The sequence below is a fragment of the Larus michahellis genome, chromosome 2, assembly GCF_964199755.1.
Source record: "Larus michahellis chromosome 2, bLarMic1.1, whole genome shotgun sequence".
Taxonomy (NCBI): domain Eukaryota; kingdom Metazoa; phylum Chordata; class Aves; order Charadriiformes; family Laridae; genus Larus; species Larus michahellis.
The window spans coordinates 149,389,967-149,412,450 of NC_133897.1; the positions used below are offsets into that span (position 1 = coordinate 149,389,967).

The 22,484-nt window shown below is 37.2% G+C and overlaps 1 protein-coding gene across 1 annotated transcript in view; it reads right to left on the bottom strand.

Moving 5' to 3' along the window:
* The window catches only part of ANGPT1 (angiopoietin 1), a 169,486-nt gene that overhangs the window by 34,206 nt on the left and 112,796 nt on the right, over positions 1 to 22,484 (bottom strand). The window contains exons 6-7 of the mRNA XM_074577677.1: positions 20,702 to 20,803; positions 2,764 to 2,930 (exon numbers count right to left, since the gene is read on the bottom strand). Coding sequence (XP_074433778.1) covers positions 2,764 to 2,930; positions 20,702 to 20,803 — 269 coding nt within the window. The remainder of the gene's footprint in view (positions 1 to 2,763; positions 2,931 to 20,701; positions 20,804 to 22,484) is intronic.

Here is a 22,484-nt window from a genome sequence, read left to right on the forward strand (position 1 = left end):
TGTTTAATTCTGGATGGTCTGAGGATACAAGTCAGGGCAGCAGTGGTTTATATCTGTAAAGCTCCTAAGAACAACAAAACAATGTCAACAGACTACCAAGAGTGAGCTAGGTAGCGTCTGCACAGTAAAAAAGGAGAGGCTATGTGTTTTCTGGGAGTCTCAACTTATGTTTTTATAATTCTATGAATAATTCCTTTGACTTCAATTAAGAAACACTGCACTAAGTGGGGCTTGCAAAACCTGACTCTTACTCTATGGAGATTTTACTTGCCACAGTGGAAGGCTTGCAAAGAGACTGGATGATATAGTTTTCGTTATGTTTACAAACAGCCCTCTGAGTAATCATTTTGTGTAGATAAGAAACCTAAGGATGTTCTAAAGGAAATTAATCATTTAGGTACTCCCATGCTATTGAAGGTTTCAGATGTGGTGCAACACTGATTTTCCCACTTCAGTTATTATTTATCATTATACATTTACTGTTTCAGTATCCACCATCTCATCTCAACTTTCTTCTATGTAGTCATCATCTGGGATAAATAGATTTTATTCTGTATTCCCAGAAACCTTTTTGGAGCTGTCTCATTTTGAAAGAGAAACAAGTGTATTTTTAACCTACATGTGTTCAGCATTACTCTTTTTAATCGTAGATTCTTTAGGCTAATAAAAAGTAGTAAAGAGAATACAAACAGCCCAGAGAAAAAACAGAACCCTTCTGAAATCACCAATTGGGAGTTATCCAGGCTGAATCGAACTTTGCATAATGTTGGGGCTGTATTTCGGAAAAACAGCATGAAAATGATTTCCCGTATTTTCCCAGATACATTTTGTCACTTCATAGTATTTGTTTTCTTTCTTTTTTTCTTTCCTTTTTTTTTTTTTTTTTAATAAATTTACTATATTCAAACGTGAGACCTGGAACCTTAATTTTTTTCATGTCTTCCAAACGTACAAGGTACTGCCATAGCATAAATGAAAGATGTTTTGCTTCTTGAGCTTTTCCTTTCATTCCAATACCCTTTCTCTATTTCAGATCTCCTTGATCTACTGCCCAGACCAGTTTGTCTGTTTACTGGTTTTTGTCTTTTTACTGGTTATTATTCTTAGTGAACTTGTATTGTTTGAAATTAATGTAGAGTGCAGCCGGCCTGCAATTACTTATTTTTGCAGTATCGAAGAAGCAAAATTTAATGTGGGTCACTAGCAGAAAATCCTAACAGCTTCCAAAATAAGAGAGTATCTAGTTTGTCTGGCAAAATTATTTCAAATGAACAACAACTAAGGTTTTGAAAAGATATGCTGTTCTGTGTTTGAGGTATTGAGAGAAAACATGGCAAATGCACGACAACTGTGAAGGAAAGGCACTGCGAGCAGGAGGTTGGGAACTGTGGTTTTCAGCTTCAGAGGAATCATTTAAATTCTTAATGGCAGCTCCTCAGATAAAGAGAAAATAGCATTCTCTGAAGGGTGTCCAGCCCTTTATGACTTAATAATCAGGCTTTTATTTGGCCTGCCTTCTGGAGTTGCTTCTATCGCAGATAGTGGTGCTGGCAAGCAAAATAAAGAGGTTTTATGTCATATGCATTCTTGTAATAATTTGTAAAAGAGCCTAACAGAATTTCAGTTTGCAAAATGTCTGTTGGACATTTATCTGTCTTATCTAGGCACTAGTGCATTTGTCAAGGATGAAAAAAAATTTAGATTTGCATGTGGCTTACAATTCATATCTCCATAACTGTCACTGTGTTACTTAGTTATTTTCTTTAAATATTCAGATATGTTTGAGTAAATTTTGAGGAATTAATCTGAAACTCAGAGGGCCAACAGAGATGGACAGAGCCTTTTTACCTCTTCATGTTTCGCTCTCTGTTTATTCCAGAATAATGTGAATGGAACTGGTTCCCTGTTCCCTAGAAAGAGGAACTTCAGTTGTACTGTAAGGAGGCCGCACAGACAGCATGAGGAGAGATAATTACTGGGAGGTGTCCCTGCCCATGGCAGGGGGGTTAGAACTAGGTAATCTTTAAGGTCCATTCCAACTCTAACCATTCTGCAATTCTATGGAGTAGGACAGGAACCAAAACTGCAGTCATTAGTCCCAAATCAAATTCCTTCTGTTTTTTTGTTGAAAAATGACTTGAACATGGATAGCAGAATTTATTCCTGTTACTCAACATCATACTTTTTGTGGCCTGTACACCCTTTCTGATTTAATTTCTACCTCTTTCTTTGAGGCAAAGTTTATTACACATGACAAAGAATATATTAAAATTTGAATGAAGTTTAAGTCTTAGGCTAGGGATTGTTCTTTGGCCTTCAAAGTTAGTGGCACACTACTATTCATGTCTGTATGGCTAGACTTTTTTCTCCAACAAACTAACATGGACTGGCTCGCATTGGAATTGGAAAAAGTCCCTGCTACATTGGATCCCACAGCTGTGTTCAGGAGTTGCCTGGGGAAGTGCTACTTGTGTCGGGCTAAAACTGTGCCAGGAAAAGGGTAATCAACTAAAAACACATAGGACACTGTACATAATTTCTTAACCACGTGTCCTGGTCCTGGTTGGTAGTTAGCATCAGATATGTTAGTTTTATTCCAACATTCCATCACTGAGAAATCAGATTTCTGTTTTATTTTTACCCTCTTTATTCACTTTTAATGAAAATTAGTATCGTATTATTGTCCTTTCTCATATTTAACAAGCGAACAATGAACAATATTTATCACTCAGCAGAGTCAAAAGAATTTCAATAGATTCTTACCTGTAATTCTGCTTTTCATTTCCTATGTGAAATCTGTCATACTGTGAATATGCCCGGTTTCCTTCCCAGTCCATTAATTCAATTCTTAGAGAATATTGCCTCTGACTCGTTATTGCAAAGATAAATTCATTTCCCAGCCAGTGTTCACCTGATGGGCTACCAAAACCCTAGAAAAAAGTTGGCAAAATAACTAGATGTAATTACTGTAATTGGTAGAATCTTTATACAATAATAAAACCATCATTGTATTTTACCTATACATTTTAATTACTGGTCATAGCTTTCTGTGCTCCAGTTTGACTATCACTAAAATGAGTCCACTAACACATACCATGTAGGAAGTGCAGTTCAACTGATACTTGAAAGAGCAGTTGAGTTTATCAGTTGAAAATCACTTTCCAATTACAAGATATTAATAATATGATGCTGTCTTTGCGCATCCTTCAATGGGAATACTGGACATAGTCATATTCTACAATACATTTGATATGGTGTTAATCCTAGTTATCGCTAAGAAAATTAAGTCAAAACGGAATTCTGCTATGCTCTATAAAAGGTTAAAAAAGACTTTAAATTAGCCTAGATTATACAATGAATCCAAGTTAGCTGTGGATGATAGCTCATGTTTTAATCTCTAAAGAAGAACGGACCATTCCTTTGCTGTTGAGTGTCTGCCACAACTGAAGGAGGACGTTTTGAGTTTAAAATCCTCTTCTGTGTATAAGACCTGCTGGACGGGGTAATGTCTGTGAGTGATTTTCAGTTGTAACATTTATTTATTTCATTCTTGGCCCACTAAAAATCATATTGGCTAAGATTTTGGCTACTGCAAAGTTATTATTTTCTCACCCTGCTGAGGTGAAATAAGATATCTATAAATGTTTTGATGCTTTGAAATCTTTAACTTAAAGAGTTAGGATTATTCCTATAGACTATCCAAAGCACAGGAGAGGGTAATGTAACTTTATTTTCTAAGAATTAAAAATAAACACCAGTAGAATATTTAAGATACCTAACTCTCCTCACATTTCATATATTCAGAGATCTTATTTCCAGTTAAGCAAACTATATAATTTTCAAACATGGAAAAACAATAATAAAAAGTATAACTAGTTTTCAAAATGTATTCCTACACCGATATTTTTGTGCATCTTCCAGGTTTTAAAGTAGTTTAAATTTTAGTGAATATTTTACTACATTAAATTTAAGGTTTTATTTAATGTAATTAATTTAATTTAATTTAATATAATATATATTAAAATGTTTTTCTTCATAAACTATTAGTTCATACCTGAGAACTCTTACCTCCATTTCTTTTCTCTTTAAACAATAAAAATTATTTTAAACTGTAATCTTTACTTGTGAAGAACTCTTTCAAAATGACTATACTTATTTGTATTTCTTAAACTAGGAAAAATGGGAACTGGAAACCTCCTGATTTGCTTACAGTGATGTGCTGGGAGTGTTTTAGAAGACCGTTGTGAAAATTTCCTGATCAAATTAAATGAAAGATTGGATGATTTTCTTGCCTGTGATAAGAGTTTACCCTCTGTTACTAAGCTGTTACTGTCAGATATAGGAAAGAAATAAACAATAACACAATTCTAGTTTTGGAATAGATTAGACTGTACCTAATCTCCAATATTTTCCTTTGACATTCATGATAGGAAGATACTTTCCCTCTGCACTGCCCATCATGGTATTTAACAAACAACGTTTACTCTCAGATCATCAATGTAAACCATGTGATGTGCCATTTGGGTCAGTGTAATTTTCAAGATGAAGTTTGAACATTTTCAGAAAGCACATATTTTTTAAAGGGGGATAAAATTAAGAGACTTCCTTGGGACTAGAAGTTAAGTAATGGGAAATGTGTCTGTGAGACACACTGGCAAGAAATTGATACAGCCCTCTCTCTCTTTTGTTCTTTATTGCATTGCCCTGGCTTCAGCTCTGGCTTCAGCCCAGACTAGTTGGGTCTATTGAGGATGTTGAAGGGAGTCTATTGAGTGAAGCTACAGCACAGCTAATACTTCACCCAGGCAATGCATGGGTATACCAGCTGCAAACTCCTAAAGAAACTTAATATTAAAAAAAAAAAAGCGACTTATAGTTTATGACAGGACCAAAAAATATAAAATGGAGGAAATTTTTTGTTATTCCTACAGATTATAAAGCCTCTACTCAGGAGTCATTTTTGTTTAAACTAGCCTACCTAGACAGGTATTCGGTGCTCACTGATACTAGAGGCTGAGAAGACATGCCATGTTTGGCTACGCTGAGCTGAGTACACCGCTTTATGTTTTGAATAAGCATGTCTGCCTTTTGGCTGAAAGGCCATCAAATGATACCCATGGACAAAGTGTTTAGTCTGCAAGAATTGAAATTCAGTAGTCCGTGGTGAGTCTCAGAGAAGACTCAAATTGAAATATGGGAGGATACTATTAGTTGGCTTTTCCTTTCCTGCACGTTATTTCATTATATCCTCTTTCTCAAGCAGTTGTTTTCCTATGTAAGTCCCTGTAAATACTGGTTGGAGTTAATACTGGTGGTATTTTGCTTTGACCACATCGTCTTCCAGTGTCAGCTCCTGCTCCTCAAGCTTTCCCATGATGATGCTTCTGTATCTCTCACCTATTGCTTTGATTGCATTCGCATGCATATTTGGCTTCATACAAACTTCCTAAAATACAAAAGTTTGTTGCTCACCTGCATAAACCCTCTCCACAGCTGACATACCCTTCTGTAGTTTTCTCTGTTTTCTATTTGTTCCTTTGATCCTTCCATCTCCTTGTGGTGTCTCTCTGCCCTATGACTGTCACACATGGTCTCTCCTGTGTTAGCAGCTTTGTCAGTGTCCTACCAGAGCAGTCAGTGGTTTGTCTCTGACATCCTCTTTCACCAGTGGTCATCGCCACTTGTCTCAGAGGAAGGGAAAATATGTGATGACTACCTAACAGGCAGATTGTCTCCCTAAAAACCAGAAGGCAGAAGTTGGAGCATAGGTGTTTATATATCAGTCAAAATACGTTTCCTTGCAGTCTACATGTTTTCTTATTCACAGAAGATATATTATTATTCTTATCAGCTGTCTCCCTTTAAAAGAAGATTTTCAGAAAATCCTTTCTCCCTTTTTCCCAGTGTTGGCAAGCTGAGGGGACTCCCCTTTGAACTGTGGCTCTATTGAATTATATTTGTCTTATCTTATTTAGATTACAGACTATTCAGGATGTAATACATGTGGCTTTTGTAACATTATGTGTTCCCATATGTGTTCTATATAAACTCCAGACACCATATATAATTATTCTGAAATAATAATAAGTTTTCTTCTTCGCATTTACACTTTCTTCTCCCTTTTCACATGTGTTATTACACTAAGATGAAAATCTATCACTAAGTGGTTTGCTCTCCTGACCGGAGGAAATGAAGTTGCAGCAAAAGGGAACAGAAGGAATATAAAAAGGAATATAAAAAATTATGAGGAAAGCCACCACATTAGCTTCAAAAAAACGAATCCTATTATAAGGAGCTACAATACTGAAACTCAGATTAGAAATGCCTAGACTAAGAATGATTCTTTTTTTTTTCTTGTCAGGAGCAACTTCTTTTTAAACAAACTCTTTGCTTTTATGAAAAGAAAACCAAGGAAGTAAGTGGAATATAAACCAAAACTCTGAAGGAAGGAATGTTCCTAAGGAGAAGTAGTGTATTTTATTAAACACCTAATATGGCTGGAAAAAGAAATAAACAAACAAACAGGCACTCAAAGCTTTCACAGATCTAAAACAGAGAGGAGCATTACACTTCTGTTAAGCACAGAGTTGGGAACGATTTCTTCAAGTATAATTTTATTATGCCAAACTCAACTGTTTCCAACCTGTATTTAGTCTGCAGTTTACTGCCTCTATTTCAGACCTGAAGGAAGACTCACACGCTTGCTGGTTTTTTCAGATACTTTGGCTGACTTAATAACCACACAGCTTTCCTTGTTTATATCTTACTCAGACTGTCACTGCTACAAGAACACTACTACTTTGACAAGACATGTAACATTTTGTGTGCAGAAGAGAATGATATATTATTAGACAGCCTGTGCCAGGTTCTTTTGATTTGCCTTCAAGAACTTTAGTCTTCAAAGTACATTTCAGAAATTTATCTTCATTCAAATACTAATTTTTTTTTTTTTCTTCAGACAGGAAACTTCAGGAAGCAAGCTTGTGCAATGGTTATGCCCACCTGTCCTTTATTCTTCTGCAATACTTTTTGAACACTTTTGAGGTTGGGATAGAAATCACACAAACTTGAAGTAAAACAAGCTTTCAGGAGAACTGGTGCCTGGGATGAGTTGCCGCTGGGAGAAATATTGAAGCAGAAGCCCAGCAGTTGCCTATTCCAACTGCCTATCAGCAGGCGAAGACCAGCCAGCCAAGCTCAGACGCTGAGCATGTATTGCTTTGGAGGACCCTTAGACATCTGGCAGAGATTTGAGGGACATAAAAAGGGGAACTCAAGTTATTGCCACAGAGAATCTTAGAAAATAATAGGGATTCAGGAGATTATTAGTCACGAGAAAGGGACTTCTATGCAGGATACAGGACAAAAATTCACAGAAATGCAGACCTCATTAATTTTGCAATTCAGTAATTGTTTAGTAATGAAAATTCAGTAATGACATCCAAGCATTTCAGTTAACAGAACATTTATGTGTATACTGCTGCTCAAATCTGTGGGGTCCCAAGTGACAAGATGCCTTTAACCTTGCCTTAGACTGTGCCTGTCATCTTCTATGAACAAGGAGTTTGGTTTTGAGAATAACTTAGTGCACAGTGTTAAATCTTAAAAGTTAACTCACTTACTCCAGACCGATAGAGGTCATTTGTTTGTTTCCCAGTACATATACAGCCTGTCAACATACTCATTGTTTTTTGCATTCATATTGCTATAGCAAATATTTCCAGAATTATTTGTGTTAAAGTTTTGTACTTAAACTCAATAAAGTACATGAGGTGATCCAAGTCATCTGCAGCTATCAATCTACTAGGAAAAGGAACATCTGTATTTCATGAATGTGTTTGTAGTTAACTACATTTTAAGTCCCTCTGAAACCCAATGGGTCATAAGCACTGTTCCAAAATTGCACTCTAAATGACTAAGAGAAACTATTTTGTCATTAGCTTTCTATAGTTTGTTCATTATATGTTTCCAAGTAGAGGGAGTAATTCTTTAAACTTTACTTTTTATTCCAAAAATACTCATTTTGCTTTTCCCTTGAAATTTGCATAACATTTTGGGATGACTGTCAAATCAGAGGCTTAAAGTTCCCAAAAGAGTACTTAATGTAATAGGCAAAGGTACGAAATTTCCAAAAGTTTTCAGAGTTCTCCTATACTTTCCTCATTAGTGCTTTATGGAAGTTGGGAGAATGTAGCATGGAAATACGCTTACATTATCATAATATGCTTTCTTAACTGTCCGCTACTAACTACAGAAAGGATACACACATCTTTGCACTGACCTAGCATAGATTTTTTTTTAATGTTTCATTTTTTTGTTCACAAATGGAAAACATTTATGCTTTTGCTGCTGAAAATTGCATTAAGATCGTATTTCAACAAAGTTTAATCTGAAATAATTAGTTGAAATACATAAAAATCACAACCAATTAGTAAAATAGGGTTTTTTGTCAAGGAATAATCAGGTGATGTTTTGTACTACATTTAGAATACATTGTTCTTGTATACATGATAACGCTTGTTTTCAGAGCAAGAAATGGCACAATATAGAACCTTACTGACAATTTTAATCCCATTTATGTACTAGGATGAAGCAAAGGAGTTTTCTGGTTCTTTTTGCCTATAACTATGTAGCAAATTGTGTAAATTCTGACATAGTGCCCAACTGTTACGTAAAAAAATAAATAAATAGTAATTTGTTGTTCTTTTGTATGCATTGAAGTACTTAGAACCAGGAACCACAGAAAAAAGAACATGATTTTATAATATTTACTCTAGATGACATCCAGGTTCTACATCACCTCATTTCCAATTGCATGGTGATTAACAGAGTCAAAACTACTAAAGCAGTCACGAGTACAAAGAAACGGAATTCAATACCGGTTTTAAAAATGACCTTAAGAATTTACAAAGTTGATACTTATTCAAAAATAATAAGTAGGGTGCAAAAGAGTTTTATTAGCTTTGGCAAAATCTGTGGGGGTATTCTGCTTGAATCATGTTACTCCAAGTGCATTAAACAATTATCTCTCTTACTTTATTTATTTTGTCTGATAATACTCATAGGAAGCTTTGACTTTTTATAGACAAAACAAAATTGAAACCAGACACAGCCGATATATACTATGGGTTCATCTGCTGTCAGACAATTCACTGAATAAAGCAGATAATAATTCAGTGTTTTACAGCAGCAGTGTCTTCCCAGAAGCCATAAAGAATATTCTGCTCCTTTTGCCTTAGCTGAGAACGTGGAATGGATTTTGTTTCAGAAGATAATTTCTAAAATGGTCAGTATACTTCTTCATTTCCATCACGTTGAATTATTCATTGCATTATTTGAAATAAAGATGTGGTCTATAGAAATGACTTCAATTTCCTCAGAGAACAAATGTGTTAAATAATGTTAACTTAAAAGAATATGGGACAATAATGCTAAACATTTGGAATTATTTCTATGAAATACTAAAAAATACTTGGTGGCAATTTCTAAAAATATGTTTAGATTGAAGACACAGGTACCTTCTCAAAAGGCTAAAACAAAAACTAGGTTATTGTCGGTTTAAAAAAAGAACTAAATGTCTGTATAATAATTCCAAGTTTGAAAAGTGTGTTTCAAAATCTTTTTCATATCCTGCTACAATTCAGGCTGTTGCCCTTCATTCTGGACCAAATATATTAGTAGAAATAGAGAAGTTAGGTTCTCTTTTTCCCTCTCAAACACACACAGCATCAGTAGTAGCAGTCTTCCTGATGAGGAAGAATGACAGTGATAGAACCCAGGTTTGAGGTGCAAACCTTACACAAATGTTACCTCTGGCTAGGCAATGGCCCCAAACAGCTCCGTTTCCTACAGTCACTCATATACAACAGCCAGTTGTATATCTTCCTCAGGCCTGGATTTCAATCTAACTTCCTTACTGTTTCACTAAAAACAGGAAAGTATTTCCTACTGAGAAAAATTATGTTGAGAGCCTCTCTCCCAAACCACCTTCTTCACTCTGAGACAAGTGGATCCTGGGAATATACAGACACTTAGTGTGGCTCCTAGAAAATGCATCCCAGGGATGTGGGTATGTTTTAAAGAAAAGAAACTCAATTTTTGTATTCTAAGAAAGATGAATTATTTCTCTAAAGAGAACCTTCTGTTTTTTTCTTTGCAAAGAAATAATTGTATGATTTAGGGCTAAAAACTCAAAATCTAAAAAAAAATATTTAAAAAAAGTATTTGTTTCACTTCAGGCAAAAAGAAAGAACTTTTGGAGGTAGGACTTAATTCTCTCTTCTTTTCAAAAGACACAGATTCATCCCAAATAGCAAAGATGTACATGACTAGGAGCACAGATGCTACAGGAAGAACCAACAATCAAACCACCTGTATGTGAGTTCAAGCAGGACCTGAATCTCAGCCCCATAACCTATCTAAATACCCCAGGCATCAGACTTATGGGGTCCTCTCTTGCTTGGGCCCAGCTGCTACACTAAACAGTTGAACAAGAATAGAAGATGACTGACACCAAAGTCTAAAAGTTAGAGTGCTAATTTGACATGACCCCCAAAGTGAAGGACTGCTCCAGTGAGTCCCAAATGGAACAGATCAGGCAAGAGATGCTCCTCCCTGAAGAGAAAGCTGTTCCATGATGACAGCACACAACTATCACTGGGGACCTGGGAGTCCTGGTGGACAGCAAGTTGACCATGAGGCAGCAATGTGCCCTTGTGGCCAAGAAGGCCAATGGCATCCTGGGGTGCATTACAAGAGTGTGGCCAGCAGGTCGAGGGAGGTCATCCTCCCCCTCTACTCTGGTGAGGCCACATCTGGGGTACTGTGTCCAGTTCTGGGTCCCCCAGTTCAAGAAGGACAGGCAACAGGCAACTACTGGAGAGAGTCCAGGGCTACAAAGATGATCAAGGGAATGGAGCACCTCTCTTATGAGGAAAGGCTGAGAGACCTGGGTCTGCTTAGCCTGGAGAAGAGAAGACTGTGAGGGGATCTCATCAATGCTTATAAATATCTAAAGGGTGGGTGTCAAGAGGATGGGGTCAAACTCTTCTCAGTGGTGCCCAGTAACAGGACAAGGGGCAATGGACACAAGCTAGAACAGAGGAAATTCCATCTCAACATGAGGAAAATCTTCTTTACTGTGAGGGAGACAGAGCACTGGAACAGGCTGCCCAGAGAGGTGGTGGAGTCTCCATCTCTGGAGACATTCAAAGCCCGCCTGGACACGTTCCTGTCCAGCCTGCTCTGGGTGACCCTGCTCTGGCAGGGGGGTTGGACAAGATGATCTCTGAAGGTCCCTTCCAACCCTACAATTTTGTGAATCTGTGACTGTGATTTGGGAGGACCTCTGCTACAATTCTACTGAATGTTCAAATCATTAATTTAAAAAATCTCTCTCTCAAAATCTCACCTGGCTCTTGTACAATATCGTGTCCATTTTTTGGTTAGAAAGTTTCATTGATAACATTAATCTTTCTCATGGTGCTCTGCCACAGGCTGTTAGTATAATTAATCTGCATAGTGACTTCAGTACATAAAATTTATTAATTTTTACATGTAAGAATACCTTATATGATTACATTAACAGCCTCTGGAAGACCACAAGAGTTTTGTCAGTGTACATTAATGGTGTTAAATTGAAGCGCTGGTGGCAGAGTAGGCATAAGTATATATAGCCATATGTCAACACAACAGTTGAAACTGATGTTATCCAGTAACATTTGCATATGGAAGACTGTGCTGACTATAACACATTTAAAACACAACTGCACTCCAACACAAAATTATATATATAATTTTACATCCATATATCCATCCATCCATTATCCATCCATTATATAATAAATATAATTTTACATCCAAAAATATTCCCCAAAATAAAGAAGATGCTTCCTTGATACATCCTCTCTGGTGCCCAATCTAGAGATCCAAAGCCCTCTCAAACAAATATAGTTTCATTCTTGCTCCCTTAGATCATACTGTTGAAATGCACACTGTAGATTAAGCCTTGGTCAGGGCCAGAATAGTTTCATGAGCATGTTTTTATAAAACTGAATATGGTATCTCACCACTGTGATACCATGTCTATCTCCACTGGACATGCTGGATTTAGACCTCAGGAGAAGCAGAGAACATGTTGGCTCTTTTTATAACACTGATGAAAGTGACAATTATCTGAGTAACAGTTGCAGTCAGAAATGACTTTTTATTAAACTAGCATGACATGTCATTCTTTATCACAGAAGACTGGGTCTCCATGAAAGGCGTTACTCACACAATATCTTAATACACATTCCAGTCACCAAAAATCATTTCCTTATATCCAAATTACTTGGTAAATGTTTGAAAGAAACAAATTATTTCCATGTCATCTATCCCAGTCCCTTAAAGTAAATTATTTTTTTCAGATGTAAGCAACTTATAACACATGACTTTGAAGTGTACTGACATAAGAAATGTGTTTGTGACTATATGTTACAAAATTATTCATGGCTGAAGTGTGCCTTGTTTTATCCCGTTTTAGTCATAACTCACCCTCATAAACTTACTCATGCAACATAATAATTCAACACCACCACCACTCCCAACCTGTCTTGTTTCCAAGGACGTGCATTCCCTAGTTCTTGACTCTCACACAGGTCCATCCTGTCCTCAAATACTTCATTTTTGCAGGAAGGAAATGCTGATATTGCAAGGCACTTCATAAAATTCTTCACACTACTGGCAGAGAAAGAGCGTGAAGCTGTTTCTGCAGAAGGAATTATGGGATATATCTCCAGGTAGTTGGCTAGCTGTTGTACAGATGGATGTTGTACAGACAGTGTTATGAAGGCTCTTCTCCTTCCACAAAACTTTCTGTATTCGTTTCCTATTCCCAGGTTATCTTCAAAATGCCTCCCCGTGTTCTTTGAACCAACAATTCTTTCCCTCAGAACAGCTTCTCTAAGCCACAGGGGGAAGGAGAAGCTGTGAAGAGTGCTCTGAACAGCCCCTACTGCTCGGCTAAGCAGAGAAAAGCAAACCAGAATAACCCATGTGCTAACAGTAAAACCTTCTCAGCTCTGAAAAACCAGGCAGCCCTGTGCAAACTGACATTTGAGAATGGCCTATTACCCCTAAATGCTTGGGCATCGTTTGTGGAACATTATTTGAGTCAGACCAAAACTCTACTAAAATCTAGTGATGAGGACCTTGTGTCACAAGGCTGTGTCCACACCAAGCCATGGTCCTGTTCAATGTGCTAGAACAGGTATGGCCTAAGAGTTGAGAAAAAAGGAATTGAGTTAAGTAGGAGTAGGATGATTCCCATCCACTGGATCCTTTCTGTGCAAAACAGGGAAACACAGAAACTCTCATTGGAAGGAAGACATAGGTTCTTATTATAAAATCCAATTACCTAATTATCAGGAGCAGCTGTATATCTTTGCCCTTAGGAGGGATCCTTCATTGCCAAAAAAATTTGTGGGTAATAACAGTGAAGATGAAAATTTATGTCATGTCCATATGAAATCAATCAACAATCATACTTTAAGGCTTACATATCTGACCATATGGACATTAAGTGTAATAATTTTTTTGCTTTGCTTATAGTTCTTTGAGTTACTCTTTGTGACCAAAAAATAGATGACTTAAATGACACCAAGTCGAGTGGTGTGGTCAACAGGCTGGAGGGATGGGATATCATCCAGAGGGACCTGGACAAGCTAGAGAGGTGGGCCTGAGCAAACCTTATGAAGTTCAATAAGGCCAAGTGCAAGGTCCTACACTTGGGCTGAGACAATCCTCGTTATCAATACAGGCTGGGGGATGATGTGATAGAGAGCAGCCCTGCGGAAAAGAACTTGGGGGTACTGGTGGATGAAAAGCTGGACATGAGCCAACAATGTGTGCTTGCACAAGGCCAATTGCATCCTGGGCTGCATCAAAAGAAGCCTGGCCAGCAGATCCAGAGAGGTGATTCTCCCCCTCTACTCTGCTCTCGTGAGACCCCACCTGGAGCACTGTGTCCAGCTCTGGAGCCCTCAGCACAAGAAGAACATGGACCTGTTGGATTGGGTCCAGAGGAGGGCCACGAAGATGGTCAGTGGGCTAGAGCACCTCTCCTGTGAGGACAGGATGAGAGTTGGGGTTGTTCAGCCTGGAGAAGAGGAGGCTCCGGGGAGACCTTGTAGAGGCCTTCCAGTACCTGAAGGGGGACTACAAGAAAGCTGGGGTGGGGCTGTTTGCAAGGGCATGTAGCAATAGGACAAAGGGCAATGGTTTTAAACTAGAGCAGGGTAGGTTTAGATGAGACATTAGGAAGAAATTCCTTACAATGAAAGTGATGAGACACTGGAACAGGTTGCCCAGAGAGGTGGTGGAGGCCCCAGTCCCTGGAGACATTCAAGGTCAGGCTTGATGAGGCTCTGAGCAACCTGATCTAGTTGAAGAGGTCCCTGCTTACTGCAGGGGAGTTGGACTAGATGACCTTTAAAGGTCCCTTCCAATCCAACACATTCTATGATTCTATGAAATGTAGCTCATGCCAAAATCAGTGGAGGAAACCTCTTACTGTCATAAAACCACAGGCCTGTTGGTAGCTAGGAATCTCTGGCTAGTAGATGTATGTACATTTTCCACATGATGATAAAGGTTTTCTTACTTTAAATTCCTGTCAAAATTACAAATGGTTATCTGAAAAGCTGATGATTGTTTTAATTCCTGTGAACAACAGCAGCGTCCTTCTAAATCTCCCTAACAGAAGTTAAGTGAAGTTAGTTTCAACAGTCATTTCAGTACTTGACATCCTGTGAACTCAGAGAGCTGCATCATATGCTTATAGTGGAATATACTTTTCAGCTCCCAACAATCTCTTTTCTTTAGTCCAAAGGGAAAAATTTAGCATGAATGAAGATCCAAAAAATGAGATTTTGAAAAACTCATTTGATGTGGAATAGTCACAGAAAGAACAGTTACCATCTTCAGAGCTGTTTGATAGTATTTGAATTCTCTTTTAAAGAACACAGGAATACAGCAAATGTATCAGTAATGTCAGACTACTGCAAATGCAAGAAGTGTGAAGACTTTGTGCCATATCAATGTATAGCATAGCATAAATACTTATAAACCTGAAAAGGATTTAAAAATAATTCAGGACACCTCGCTTTAACAAAACCAAGAATTATGAAAGATACTGTTTCTACAATATGAGCATTCAATTGTGAGCAAATTTATTTTTTCTATCAAGAACATTCTCCTCAGCCAAGCCATATGGCTTATGTAATTTTTGTTTAAAAAAACCCCACATCTAAAGTTGTTTTCAACTAAAATAGTGGAACAAGAATCATGAAGCTTACACAAACAATTTAAAAATCTGCCTTGTGCATTGCTTTTTATGCAGTCAGCCTCTCACTTGAAAAAAAAAGTGATAAACATAATAATCTAATGTGACTGGAAGGGGTTGGAGCTCTGTCTGTAGTTGCTTGATTCTTCAAGTATACGGGGAGAAAAAAGAATCTCTACAATCTTTATAAATGGACAAAATTGCACCAGGGAAATATCCATCATCAATTAATGTTCCAAAAGGGAACAGTACAACAGCTTGAGTTTTTGCCGCTTTGCTCAGGTCAAACACAATGTTAATTGTGGTGAGGACCTATTTTGAAAAAGAAAAAAAGTGCAAGTTAGTATTGCTACTGATGCAATATGGAACAAAAAAAAAGTCAGTTCTTAGAGACAGGAAAGGTGGGCAGAAAGAATGATAACAAAACTGAAAACTGGAACTGAAACTTTCACGAGAGAAATTAAAGTAAGACTAAAACCAGATGGAGACCATAAAAGGAATTAGGAGACCACATTCTAAAACAGGAGCTGAACACTTTGCAAATAAAAGTCAAATGTACGTTACATCTGGAAGTTTTCAGAATTAACTGAAAGATGGTACTAAGAAATAAAATCTTCATAGCTTTGTAGCTCTTTTTATGAATAATTCAGGTAGATCTAGACACTCAAATACACAATTTACAGTCTGTAGGACTTGCAAGGACTGGTGAGGTGAAAACAGGAGGTGACCAGCAACGTGACTGTCACAAACTAGAAGGTCTTCCAGGAAATGGGTGGGACCTATGTCCAAACTAGAGCTTACTCACAGGGGTGAACTGTAGACAGTATATAAAAAAGGGTAAAAAACATCATGCTTAGAAGGAAATCAGAGACTTAAAGTCTGAAGAGGTGTTCAGCTGTCTTTAAGTAAGCAGAAGACATAGATCACCAGACTTGTATACTTGTTATAATTAACTGAGGCTCAGAGGAAAGTCAGATTATTCCACATAATGTAATGTAAATGCCCACTAGAACTGCATCCAGAAATACTTCCTGAGAAAGTTCTAGTAACCATCTCTGGTCTGGCTCTCAGTGTGCTGCAGAATTTAAGCCATGGAAGAGCATAAATTATGCTGCTTTGGCATCGCATCATATTGGCACTGTGGAGCTGCCTGTCAATTTGACCCAACAGCTTTAAGGAGAGAAGAAAAAGAAGAAACCCCAACAGAAATGGAAGTGGTTTTGTAGATGTGCTTTTCAGGCACACACAAATGCTAGTGATGACTTCTGAGATAAGCTGGCAGCAAACTTGTTTTAAGGACTGAACTGGTGTGGGACTCTTAGATGTTAATCAGGAACATGAGATTAAGGGCGTGTGGAATTTAGCGCTGACCTCCATTCTTGCCTCAAAGAACCAAAAGAAAATCCAGCTGCTGGTCAGGAAGATAGGAGGTGGTTGCCATAAACTTTAGAAATTCAGCTGTGAGTCTTATATGTACAAGTGATCCTAATCTAGCTCATGCCATTATGAATGATTAAAAAAGTGATAGCTTTCTTTCATCAGAGAAAGGAAAATAACTATACTGTAGCAATAAAGGCATGTAGTACAATTAAATACTGACATGCAGGAAAAAAAATGGCTAGGAAAAGGATTGCTGTGTGCTGGCCAAGGCATGTAATTTTAAATACCTATTGATAGTCCTTCTCCAATGACTGAAAGCAAGAAAATAATTTTAAAGGTCTGAGGAAGACCCCAATAGACTTGAGCCCCAAGAAGTCCCCCTAGGAAATTGATAGTGAATGTTGGGCTATTGAATGTGAAATAACTTCTGTGAAATTCACAGGAATTACTAAACTAGACATGCTAAAAGGCTAGAGAATAGGGAATCCAATACTCCATCACCTAATTTGGCAAAAATGGAGACAGTGACTGGGAAAGGTGCATTCATCCAAAAACTGAAAAGCTGAAATTTGAGCAAGAAATATTGATAGCCAAGTTAGCACATGAGCTAATCATTTACTTGGATTTCATTATTGCTAATGACTGCCTAATAAATGCCAGAAAATGTGTCTTAGAAAGTAAGCTTGTGGAAACCCCCCTTCTAAAAGCAGCTCAGGTTTGCAGATCGTAAGCAATAGTTTTTTTTAAATTATATTCTCCTTCTACAGGTCAAAAATCTAACAGTGTTTTATGTTCCCTCCTCAAGCAAGGAAATGTGTAAAATAGTTGAAACCTGCTTCAGGGTGATCTTAGCTGCTGTTGTTAAGGAAACTATTTGTTGTTTCACTTCACATTTTTCTGATAAGCAACAAATACTATGATGAAAAATCTACTGCAAAACGTGGAAGAACAGATGTAGTAGATACTGATAAGAAAAGGATGGGAGAATGGACTCACAGGATTTCCTCTGAATTTTTTCCAATTAGCATTGAATGTACAAAACTGAAATGGCCCAAGAGATTTCATAGTCAGAAATGAGTTCTTAGAAGTAAATGCACAGATTATGCTGCACTGCATAAGACTGATAACAAAACTAAACGATACTGGTAAGCACATATGCCATAAAGGAAGAAGAGGGCATAACCAATCTTGCATAACAATAAATCTGTGTAAAAGGTTTTGTATTCATTACATGTTGTTTTAGATACCAAGAAAAGTGTAATGTTATTTTTCAGAGTGGAGATTGAACGGTAATGGGAATGGAGCCAAAAGAACAACCAGAAAGTTAGGACTGCTATTACTGTAGTATCACTGACTTGGTGGCAATTTATGTATGGATGGAGCTGTATATTTCCTTCTTTCAAAAGATTTATATCTACTTTATCTCTCTCTCAACCTGCTTTCTGTGTTGGTGTCTGGAAAATATATAGAACAGGAATTTAATTACTTCCATGTAAGCTGAAGACATCAACATGAAACTGGATCAAAGACAATGATTGCCTTGAATTTTTTCTGCAGAATGAGTTGGTGCCGGGAGACTCCTGTAACCCAGCAGCACTGTCACACACTTTTGCAGGGAGTACTCCATGTACATCCTTTCCAAGCTACCTACTGCAAGGATCTCACCTTAGAGACAGAGAAAATCTGCAATGGCCTCATAAAACTGGAACAGCCAATTACTTGTGAGGGCACTGGCCGTACCGCAGGCTGGTGGCCTGAGTCCCTGTCCAGCTCAGAAGCTGGCAGTCAGTACTTGCTTGTAACTGAATAACTTCAGCAGTTTTCCAGATTCTTTTCCAATAAAACTAAATGCACTGAAAATAAAAGAAGCCCCAGAGACTTATTATTCCTGTTATTATATTATTATGATATTGCTTGTTTCTGTTAGATTTGGGGCCTTGGAGATACAAGCACAACAAGAATGTCTTTGCAAATCTGGAAAGCTGTATCTGAATTATGGGCTGGGAGAACACATATTAAGTTCAACCACTCCAAGCATAACCAAGTACCATTGTGTCCTCCACCACGCTACCTGGTTTCCATCGGAAGAAACGGCAACTAGGTGTATCAGGAAGGAGAGGGGATATGATCCAATAGACACCCTGCACCCACACTGAACAATGAGGGAATTAAGCTAGTGGTGTCCTTGCCTTGAAGCTCAGACACTGTCACGTATTCTAGTAATCCACAAAGCATCCATCAGCCTCTATCATACAACATTTGGTGGTACGATAATCACAGAAGGAAGCTTAAACTAGTTACTTTGGTGAAATGGTTCACAGAAGCAGAGACAAGCCTAAATCCCATTTTTTCTCATGACTTCTAGGACAGCAACCAGTAAAAGTCCAAAACTTTTTATTTGGCAGAAGTAAATTATCATAGAAGACTATTCCTAAAGAGCATAAAAATTAATTCAGACTGCTTGAACTAGACAAAACCAACATAATCTAATCCTTAACAAGCTCACATCATTGTTAAGGAAAATTTGAGGAATTTGACTAAAGTGAAGGGATATATATGAAAAAAAGGCCACATGGGAAAACTTTAAGAAGAAGAGCTATTTTTATTAAATGGTCTAAGAAAAAGCACAGGAGAGAAAAACTGAGTAAATCTCAGTAATTCATATGGTATGTATAAATTAAAACAGCCCATATGTAGAGAACAAGTTAGGTTGTATACACAAATTGTAATTTCCTTATAAGTAGAACTGGTAGAATCTTCAATTTTTGGTTTCCTCAAAAAAATTGATGTTTTATATTTTATTTTATATATTTTATACATATGAACCAAAATAGAGCAAAAGACTCTTCATGTTTCCTGCTAAATAAAAAAAATCATGAATTCTAAAAAAAAAATCCAATTTTGAAAATCCATTAGAAAATATCTATTTGTCATTTTAATATTATATCTACTTCACATGTATTATGAAACAGACTACATCCTCTGGTTACCCATAGTAGCAGAGGTCTAACCCAAATGGTTAGTTTTTACCCCTATAATATATATTTTCAAGTAATATAAAATATTGAAAAGAAAGCATCCATAAAATTCAAAATGACATTTTGGTTCAATAATCTGATACCACATTTATTTCTGAAATGTTAAGTTCCATAACAGAACTTTTTCCCAAATAAATTTTTACTGGACTGAACTTGCCTTTATTTTTAAACTTTTTAAATGCTCTCTTCATTTAGTGCTTTTTGAAAACTGTTGGAAAAAAATTTTTCCCTCTTCCAGGGTGATAACACAGTTCTAAAAACTTCACTGTGAATGTCACTGAAATCCAAGTCAGTCCTCAGGGACTCAGAGAAAGAAGCTCCATCAGAAAGTTTGATCAGGCAGTGAATGAAAAAACTCAGAAGTTATTTAGATTGGAGTAAAATTTTTTTTGAGTCGGCAAAGGGAAAATAGCCTGCTGAAGTCATGTCATCTGTAATTTGGTAAGCTATTTATTTTATTTTAGTCCTATTTGAAGTATCACCATTTCCAGTACATTGGATTGATTGGCAAAGGTGTTGTATGGCTTGGTATAAACCCCAGTAAAACTTTTCATTCCTATCTGAGGTGCTCCAAGTTCTGAAGGAGTTCCCCTCAGATGAAAACATCCATGTATTAGGAACACCATCACATGCCTATTACCCCTTAATGTCACAGCAAGCCAAAACTTCAGAGGGACAGACATCAACATTCTATAGTGCATGTGCCTGGTCCTTACCTCATTTTAATCGCAGTAACTGATCTGAAAGAAACCTAAGTGATAGGAAATAATATTCAACTAATTCAGTAAAAAGAATATTACGATTTTTGGAAGTAACAGGCATGACAAAAGGTAGCTCATAAAAGACTGCAGATGACACCACATCACTATAGGCAGAACTATCTGCTTAAGATAACAGGAAATACTATTTGAAATCTAACACTTCTATGAACTGTACAGCTATTCCACACTTTTCACCTTACCATTTTGTATTCTTTCCAGCTTTTTTGAAAATCCAAACTCCCATCTTCCCGATGTTGTATAACTGTCCATCCTCCTCCAGCAATTTCCATATTGCAAAAGACCTATGCAGTAATAAAAAAACCCAAAAAAACCCAATAAAACAAACTTGCATTGGAATCCTGCCATCTTAGGGGGGAAAAATGTTTGTGAATAAAGAAACTAAGAAAGCCTGTTTTCCTATGGATTCATGCCCTATGCCCTCAGTGGTATCCTCAATCGCTTGATTACAACAGAGCTCTCCTTATGTTCGGTGTAATTCTCCCAGTAATGTCTCCTGTTCTTTCAGCACATTACCCAAGAGCATCTGCCCATCAACCCCCTCTGCATCCTCAGCTTTAATCTTCACATTAACTCCATGCTCCTTTTCTATTTTTTCTGCAGTGCCTCTAAATTCCCTCCCTTCCTCTTAACAGATGAGTACTTTTTTCAGTGACAATAATGTTTTCTATACCTTCTAGCAGAGTGTCATTCTGTCTAAGAAAGAATCTTCAGGAATTCTTACAGAAAATACCCATTGAAGTAGTCCAAAATGTATCACAGATGAGATTATTCTGTTTTGCTTTGTGTTGTAATGTTACCCACAGCATGCCAGGCAGTGTCCCAAAACAGAAACAGTTGATGTCAGTCTAAGCTGCCTTACGGCTGACAGAGGACATAGACAGGAACAGGCTCAAGAACAGAGGTCTGTGGGACACGCTCAGAAGTTAAGAGCAATACTGAACATGTAAGGTCATGTCCTGCCATCATTACACTAATAAAATTCTAACCTAGATGCTGAGATTCTGTATATTAAGGATAATTTAACAGTTTGACAATTTTGCTGAAGCTTGATAGAATATTGTGACAACTGAAATCTCTTAAAATCTTAAATAATCCATATAATAATCAAAACGGATATTTAATTGCCATTCATTTTTCACTCTTCTTACATTACTCTTTCAAAAATACAGAAGATAATTTATGAAAAAATGCAAATACTGCTTATCCATTCACTTTTCTTGGTATGTGGCAAGGGATAGCATTCATTCTTGTTCCCGTTTTTGTATGACATTTGATTTTAAGATCTGACTAATTTTTTCAGTGCTACTCACTCAAGCAAATTTTCCTGATTTTCATTCCTGTGTACTCATCCGTGCCATATTGGCACTACAACTATGCTGAATTTCATTTGTCTGTGCTCTTGCATAGCTATATCCCTCTTTTTAAGTAAGATGTTAATGTGTAAGAGGGTTGAAGAGGTGTCACCCATCGGCTTAGCTTTTGGCATTCACAGCAACGAGTCAATCCATTCAGCACCAGTTGGTAATTTAAAGCTTTAAGTTGCTTTGCCAAATTGAAGGTTACTATCCAATTCAGTTAAATAAAAATTCATTCCTCAGTTGAATAGAGAACCATATTCCACCCTCAGGCAGATTCCAAATATTTCCTGCTCATAAGCATTGTCGTAAGTAATCCTGTGCAAGTGCTTTTGTTTTAATTTGCTCCAGGAATGCTGAGTGAAGTCCCTGTGTAGGTACAGGAAGGAAACAGAGTACCGAACAGTGCAAACATGTGAATTTGATTTAGGGTAACCACAAGAAAACCCACAATTTGCTAGACAAACATTTTGGCCCTATTCCTCCTTCAGGGAAGACACTGTGAGTCAAAACATTTATCTACAGGATTTAATTTCTTTAGTCTGATTTACAGTGAGAATTTCTCAATGATGGATTTACTCTCCTTATAAGTCATTTCATGCTCCTA